The sequence below is a fragment of the Diceros bicornis genome, chromosome 19 (assembly GCF_020826845.1).
Source record: "Diceros bicornis minor isolate mBicDic1 chromosome 19, mDicBic1.mat.cur, whole genome shotgun sequence".
NCBI classification, from domain to species: Eukaryota; Metazoa; Chordata; class Mammalia; order Perissodactyla; family Rhinocerotidae; genus Diceros; species Diceros bicornis.
In genome coordinates, this window is record NC_080758.1 from 21,512,318 (window position 1) to 21,520,465 (window position 8,148).

The following is an 8,148-nucleotide window of genomic DNA, read 5'->3' on the forward strand; positions in this document are numbered from 1 at the left end:
CACAGGCTGCTCAAGAAAAGGGGAGACTGGGACCAAATGGCTCCAAGCCGTTGATTCTAAACAGCCAGATCTCTTGGCCATGGCTGTGTAAATCCCAGCGTGGGACTGGAGCAAGTTTCTCCAGGGGAAGAGATGCCTGCCAGGTCAGTTGGCGCCTGGCCCTGGGGTCCCTAGAAATTACATAACTCGCCGCCGACTTCCTTTTTAGCCCCCTTCGCAGTGGGCAGTCGCGTGTGGATTTCTGTGTGTCCTTGTTTATTGCCTGTCTCTCCCCTACTAGACTGGAAGCTCCAGAACAGGGCTGACTTTGCTGCTCCCTGAACCCAGTGCAGTCCCAGCTCTGATGGGCTGTCTATAAATATTTGTTGAACAAAACTTTTTTTGTCCATAAAAGCCTTTTTTTCCCCATTCTTTTTTTTGGGGTTGGAGGTTGAGAGCGTCCACCGAATTCTCAGATGGATCCAACTCCGGGGGGAGAGATTCAGAACAAACCTTGTCCTGGTGGCTGGGGGCTGAGGACACACTGAAACCACCGCATGCTCCTTCCCCTGCATCCCCCAAACACCTGGAGAGCCTCCTCTTGGTGCAGACCATCCTCCTCGCTGCCTGGAGCTCTCCTGGGATCCTGTAACTCCTGTAACTATGGCTGCTTCTCCACCCCCATCTGCTTCACCGGGTCAGGGATGCGAAATGCAGAATCGACACGAAGCTGAGGGCGCCTTTGTTTCTTCTTTATTTGCGGATATAATTATGCACCGCACTCTAAATTAGAGATAGATTTTTTTCTGATATACATTTCATCTTATTTACCACGAGCACACCACACGCACAGTAGAACAGTTCCACAACCTGATAAATTGCACAAGATGAGTTTGGATTCCTGAAAACCGGCGGCAAGCCGGCCTCGCCGGGGCTTCTCGCCTCCCCGCCTCGCCGAAGGAAATCGCCCACCCGACACGGATTTCCTGGCCAGCCTTTCCCGCTGCAGGGTTGAAATGTCTCCGGAATGGGAAGCACTCTCGCTGGAAATGGCTGGACACTGCAGATTCCTAGCACTGGATGGCTGTGAAATGTCCCCCCAAGGTCAAGTTTCTGGGCCTGCGAGCTGTGCCCCCTCTCCCTCCCTTCCCACCCCCCTTGGTGACTGGGACCAAAGTGTTGGGGTCCCTCGGGGTCCCCCCTGGAAGGACAGAAAACCCTGCCCACAAATGCGCCCCCGCCTCCCCCTGAAACCAGGGTGTTGTGGAAAAGAAAGGACAACAGAAACGCAGACGCTATGGATTATGGATCCCTATCCCCTCCCACCCCCATCCCCAGTAATCAGGAACTAGGAACCAGAGATGTTTTAAAGCTTGGCTTCCCAAGCGCGGCGGCAGGGCGCACGGGGCTCGGGGTTCGCGGGGGTGGGGTGGGGCGGGGAGTGGGGAGAGCGCGGGAGCGCGGCGGGGGCTCGCCCTCAAGCTCTAGTCCTCCGCGTTGGTTCGGTAGGCCTCAATGAGGCCCTCGAGCGAGTGCACGAAGCCAGACACGCTGCAGATGCCGCCAATGACGAAGATGGCGACGTCGAAGAAGACTTGGTGCCACAGCAGCTTGCGCCAGAGCAGGCGCAGGTGGAAGAGGCTGGGCAGCAGGAAGCAGAGGCCGGCGCCCGTGAGGCTGCCTGTGAGGCCCATGAGCAGCGCGAAGTGCGGCACATAGATGGCCATGAGCAGCGTGAAGACGACGAGCGCGCAGCGCAGCGTTAGCCCCCAGGATTTGAGGCGCCCGTCGCCTCCGTAGCAGGTGGGGAAGAAGGCACGGCTGCCTTCCTGGAAGAGCGACTTCTCCAGCACTTCGACAGCAGCAAAGAAGGGCAGCGGGTAGGACAACAGAGCCTTGGCCACCAGGAAGATGTTGACCACGGCGCGGATGGAACCGGGCAGGTTATCCGTGATGACCTCCTTGGTCTCGTCGGCCCAAGTGAGGTAGGCGACGAGTGCGAAGAGGCCTTTGAGCACGCAGGCAGCGATGTGCGTCCAGTTCATCATGCAGTGGAACTCGCTGGGCTGCTGCATGTTGCCCTCCAGCGAAGGCAGGAAGATCTGCGACGTGTAGCTGAAAACGATGATGCCAATGGAGATGGGAAACTTCTTGACGTCGATGTAGAACTTGACCTTCTCCCAGGCCCAGTCGCGCGCCCGCGACAGGCAGTAGGCGATGACCAGGATGTTGATGACAAAGTGGGCCAAAGTGCACAGCAAGCTAAACTTGGACACGGCCTTGAGGTTCTTAAGGAAGGCGCAGGGCAGCAGCACGGCCGTGGCGATAATGGACCAGGACTTCTGTGACACTGGCAGCCCTGGGAAGCTGTTGTACATGAGGTTGCCGCTCACCACCACGTACAGGATGCAAGTCATCACCAGCTCGATGATCTGTGCCACGTTCACCACGCGGCCGCCCAGCGTGGGGAAGCGCGGAGCGCAGCACGCGTTGGCGATGGCCACGTACGAGTCCCGCACGCGCACCACCTCGCCGTCCTCGTTCTCCTCGTACAGGCATGCAATGAGGATCTTGCCGGTGTAGCAGCACACCACGGCGGCGAAGATGATGAGGAACAACCCCAGGTAGCCGCCGTGCAGGATGGCGTAGGGCAGGCCCAGCACGAACATGCCCTGCGGAGTGGAGAGGCAACCAGACCGGGGCGCTCAGCAGATGCAGCCTCGGAAGAGGGGCCTGGGGGCGTGGCTTAAGGCTATAGCCAGAAGGGGGCGCTAAGGAGAGTGAAAACTGGGCCTAAACCACCAGGAGGAGAGGTTAAGGGTAGACTGGAGAGGGGGTGTAGGGCGGTCTAATCGGAAGCCTACGTGTTGAGTCTGAGATGGAGAAGGATGTTTTTAAGGATGGAACTGAGAGGGAAAGGTGCGCTAATGGGAGGTGGGGAGGGGGTTGAGTGTGGGGTCAAGCCACAAGGAAGGAAGGAGTATGTGGAGATACTTGGGGGTTGTTCCTGGGGACAGAATCAGACGCAGGACGCTTTGCTGAGATGAGATGGGGCTGGAGGAGGCGTGGCCGGAAAAGGGCGCTGATAAAGATAGAGAGCCCGGCCTGAGCCACTCGGAAGAGGAGGCAAGGGATTTACGATGGGGCTGGAATGGGGTGCAGGGAAGCTAATGAGAGAAACGCGGGTGCCTAAGGGCCAAACCGGAGAAGGTCACACTAAAGGCGGCAGTGGGAGGGAAAGGAGATGGGGCAGGGAGGAAGCGGGGCTGAGTGTGGGGCGAAGCCACGGGGAGGCAAAAACAGAGGGAACGTGAGGATGCTCGCGAAGAGCTTTGTGGGGCGAGGCCAGAGGCGCAAGGAGGGGAGAGGCAGTGTTGGAGATAGGGAGACTCAGGGCAAGACCCGAGTTGGGTCGGAGAGGCCGAGCTCTAAGGAACGGGACTAAGCGGGAGTGGTAGAGGCAAGCAGGATAAGGAGCCTACGGGGGGAAAGCGCGAGTGCTGCGGGAAAGGGTAAACTAAGCGGGAGTCTGTAACCAGAAGCCGTGGGATCAGGAAGGCAGAGCTTAGAAGGAGGGCTTAGAATCCACATGGGGAAGAAAAGCTAACGAAATCCAGGGTTCCCAAAGCCTACAGGCCTCCAGCCTCCCGCCCTGGCCTCCCTCCGGGCCTACAGAACGGGACCTTCAAAGACGCCTAGGGCGAAGGCACGGGCGGCAACGGAGGCGGGCGCGGTCCCCCGTCCCTGGTTTTGCATGGCCATCCCGCCGGGCCCCGGATCGGGAGGTGCCTCGGGTCGAGCCACTTAGTGCGCGTGGCCCCACGCAGCCTGCAGAGCCCGGATCCCTGAGCAACCACGCTGCGGCCTCCCGCTCCCGGGAAATCCACGTTCTGAGTCCCAACGACCGTGCTCTCCGGGGACGCCTCTGGGGCCAAGCCGCGGGGCCCCGGGACGCCTAGGGTTGAGGCCTCCTCCGCCGGGTGAGCCGCGGCCAGCCCGCCTTCGCCAGCTCCTGGGGTCGTTGCACCGACTCCGAACCCGCTCCCGGCGGAGTCCGGCGCCGCCTGGTGGGGAGTGGGGGTTGAGAGTAGGGGTGAAGGAGTAGCGGGCCTGGAGACCAGAGGCCGTTCAGAGCATCTAGAGGCGGCTTCGCCAGGGTCACACGCGGAGAAGCTGGTCGCCTCTTTGCGGTGTAGCCGGGATTTCGGGCGAGAGGGGTGAGTCTGTGCACAGACAGCGCTGAGGTATCACGGATCATATGTGCTTGTGTGGCACACGTGTGCCCGTATGCTTGTGTACGCCCGTATGTCCCTAACAGGGCTGCACCTGAGAGAGTGGGCGGCATCCTGTCTGCCTGAGTCTGTGCGTGTGTGCGTGTGGTATGTTCAAACGGGTTTATGCGTGTGTCCCTGGTGTGTACAGGTATGTGCTTCTGTGTGTGGGAGGCGTCGGGGTGTGTGAAGGTGCGTTTAAGGATAATCCTGTGGTGTCTATATAGATGCATGTCGTGTGCACCTGTGCCCGGGCGTTTGTTCGTGGGGGAGGGGGCTGTGGGCATGTGTGCCTGCCTGTGTCCCTGCGCGCGTGTCTATGCGTGTGTGACGGGGGAGGAGACTCCCACCTCAGAGATTTCCCCCTCTTCTTTCCTCCCGAGAATGCAGCTGTGAATCCATTCCGGAGTCCCAGGCGATACCATCCCCTCCGATCCTGATTTTCTTTCTCCCTCACCCCTTCCCACTCCCCTCCTCCTGTTTCCCTCGCTTTTGCAGGGTCTCAGGGCAAGTGTCTCTGATGGAACCTCAGCCTAGCTGTCCTGCGGCTGGGGCCACGGAAGCGGGTGCGCATCAGGGTGGGAGACACCGCCTGGGGGCGTAGATCCCCGCGCAGGGCTGAGAGGGAAGAGGGATGCGGGAAGGCGAGATCCCGGGTACAGGAGGGAGGTCTTGGGGCCGAGATCGCGCGGGACGACTCGGCTGGGGGTAGAGCCTGGTGCGCAGAACTGGAGGGGGTGCCGGGCTGACAGAGCTGGGAATCCCGCGCTTACCTGGATAGCGTTGGTCACGTTCCAGCCCGCCTCCCACGCCGTGATCTTGGGCTTGTCGTGGCCCCCGAACTCGCCACCAGCCCCCACGGCCTGGTCCTTGGAGCCCGAGGGTGGCAGGGGCGCGCCGCCGCCGCGCTGGTAACGGATGTCTCCCTCGACGGGCGGTTCGGCGCCCTCGTCCCCGCAGGGCTCGCTCTCGGTTTTCAGGATGTCCATCTGCAGGCCCTGACGGTGCTCAAAGTCGAGGTCGTCGCAGTGCGCGAAGCCCACCGCCTCCTCGTCGGTGGCCGCCTGAAAACCCATCCTGGCGAACATGCCGCTCACCTTGGCCTGGGACTTGTTGGACACGGACGTGGCCACGTTGGACAGCTTGCTGCGGAGCAGGGTGGCCATGGCGGCGGCGGGGCCCGAGGAAAGGACAGAAGGGGCTGGGGACGCGGGGGACGCGCGGCAAGGCGGAGAGGGCCGGGTGGGCGCGAGGCCGCTATCTTCGCTTGCTTTCCCTGCGGCGCCCCGGGGCGCTCTGGCTCATGACCCTCTCGGCTGGCTTCGAGGCTCGCTCAGAGCTGACCCGGCGGGCGGGCGGCGGGGCTGGCGGAGCGGCGGCGGCGAATGCACTGCGGAGCTGCCGCGGGGCGCGGGCTGGGCTGCGGAGGGCGGCGGCGGCGGTGGCGGCGTCAGAGCAGCTACGCGAAGCTGGCGCGGCGCCCCCACCCGTGCGCAGCCCAATGCGCTCCTGCTCCTCGGAATCAGGCGGGTGGGGAGTGCTGGAGAGGGGGAAACACCCGTAGCAGGGGGTGTTAGGAGGGGGCAAGGAGACGAGAAAGGGGGCATGAAGGGACACAGGAGAATTGAGATGGGGGCAGGAGAAGGGCGCCCACGGGAAGGCAGCGGGAGGGAGCGCGCAAAGGAGGGGGCTCTGAGGGCAGGGTGGGGGCTGGAGTGCTGCATTTCTGGGGGAGGTGCTAAACCCGGATCCTGGCCCTTCCCACCTCCCCGCCGAAGGGAGGGAGGGGGCCCGAGCGTGCTGATTCTCGCGGTCCCGCGTCCCCGACTATCCCCTCCAGCGTCCGAGAGCCTTTCGGCCCCAGATCGTCTGGCCAAGGACGGGTCTAGACGCCCAGAAAGGCAGCAGGACAGTTACCTGTCTCGGGCGGTGCGGGCGGTCTGGACGTCGATCTGTCTCCCTGGCGCCCATCACTTTCACTTAAACCTGGCCGCAAGCCCCCCTTGAAGGCAGAGGTATCCGCCATGGACCGCTCTCAAGAGTGTTCAACCCGGCTTCGGTCACTGGGGCTGTCTCAGCTTGTCCAGCGACGCCGCGATGGAAGCTCGCCACCAGCCGCTCTCCAAATGTGTGCAGAATGGAGGCGAAAGGTTGGCTTTTCGCGTTCTTTTCGTTTGGGGGGTCTGGAAGGAGTCAGGACTTTATGAGGACACCTCTCGACAGCCTCATGGCGGGTCTGCGAATGCCCACGCCGAGGAGGGGCGCCGCCGGTGTCGGGCGCCGAGGAAAGAAGGACTCGCAGCAGGCCCACGGCGCGGAGGCGCGCGGTGCGCTGGGGCCCTGCTCGCAGGGCGACGGCGGGGGCTGTGAAAACCTAGACTGTTTCTGTTGAGTGGGGTGCGCTTGTGTGCGCGTGCTAGTAAAAGAGAGACCCAGAGACAAAGACTGTATCAGATATTGCTACGGGCTGGAGCAGAGTGGACTCCGAGGGTGAGATTTGGTAACCGTATTTATTCTATGAATGTGTAGTTTTGTGCGCATTTGAGCCTGTGTGTGCGCAGAGCTTGTGTGCTGGATTGTGTGTATATGTGTTCCCTAATGGGTTGCCTGCGTTTTTGCCTGTGTGAGTCCTTTTGTAGTTGTGTCTCTGTGCGGGTCCGCTGCTAGTTATGGGTCCCTGCCTGTGTTCCCAGCTGGGCTCCTGCCTGGACTCCTCCTAGACCGTAAACAGCAGTGTTGGTGACCTGGCAGTCCCAACCTAGGTGGAGGAGGACCAGCAGCTGTGACTGGGAGTGGGGAGAAACTGAAAGACAGGAAAAGAAAGGGGCCCCCAGTCTCCCCCTTCCCACAGCCCTGTCTCTCTGAGAACCCATCTCCTCCTCCCTTGCAGTATTTCTGGATTAGCTCATGTCAGCGCACAAGTAGGGCGGCCTGAGGGCTGTGACCAGCCAGTCGGAGCTGCCAGGACAAGACAGGCTTCTCCCCTACCCCCAGTCCCTACCCTCAGCCCTTGCAGTCTCCAGGAAGCTCCTCTCCAGATAGGGAACCTCCACCACATTGGACAGTGAAGTGCCTAATCTCTCCCCAGGTACCCCCTTAAATTCCCCCAAGACAGAAACCCTCCCACTAACCTGAAGAACCCACTTCCCCCACCTGAGCCACTATGACAAGAAAACCTCTCTGTAGAGCCTTCCCCCAAACACAGACCCTCCAAGTCATGGCATGACTTAGAACAAAGAGGACAAAGACTCTTCCTTCCCAAACACAGAGATTGTCTCCTCCAAAGAGGCTTTGAAATAGAACTGGTATCCCATCCCAGAGACCCTCCTCCACCCCAATCCCCAGATGCTGGGGAGAGAGATCCTTTTCCCTACACATTCCTATAGACGAAGATCTCCACCTCTCAGTTCTTACCCCACCCCTTCTGTTTCTGGTGAAGTTCTTTGGTACCATACCAGATGATCTGGGCAGAAACGAAGGTTCCCTGGTGCCCCCCCATACACACCCAGACCCAAAGATGGCCATGGATGCCGTCTTTGACAGGTGAATCAATGACATATATGTTTCAGTTGGTCATTGCCGATTCATATGTGGGTTTTAGGAGGGTCCAAAGTGCTTACCCTCTCTTTCCTTTTCCCCTATGATGTTCACAGCTGTAGCACACGAGGTGGGCTGTGAAGTTCTTTCACTAGTGAGAAATGGGGTCATTCATTTATTTGTTCATTCGGTGAACCTTCTCACAGCCCTACTATGCATGTGACTTTCTTATGGCTGTCCCCGGAATCACCGAGATGACCCAAGCATGGTCCCTGTCTAGGCTCCCCACCCCAATTCTTTGGTTTGGGAGGAGACCTCAGAGAGCATTCAGTCCAATCATCCTTTGTGCAATGCTTAAACC

The 8,148-nt window shown here is 60.4% G+C and overlaps 1 protein-coding gene across 1 annotated transcript; it reads right to left on the reverse strand.

Annotated features, from left to right (window-relative positions):
* Positions 1–1,150: 1,150 nt before the first annotated feature.
* SLC32A1 (solute carrier family 32 member 1) lies at positions 1,151–5,847 on the reverse strand. The gene is made up of 2 exons (XM_058562706.1): positions 5,024–5,847; positions 1,151–2,651 (listed from the first exon to the last, which is right to left on the reverse strand). Exons 1-2 carry the CDS (start codon positions 5,414–5,416, stop codon positions 1,464–1,466), a joined length of 1,581 nt encoding a protein of 526 aa, XP_058418689.1. The 5' UTR covers positions 5,417–5,847; the 3' UTR covers positions 1,151–1,463.
* Positions 5,848–8,148: the final 2,301 nt, after the last annotated feature.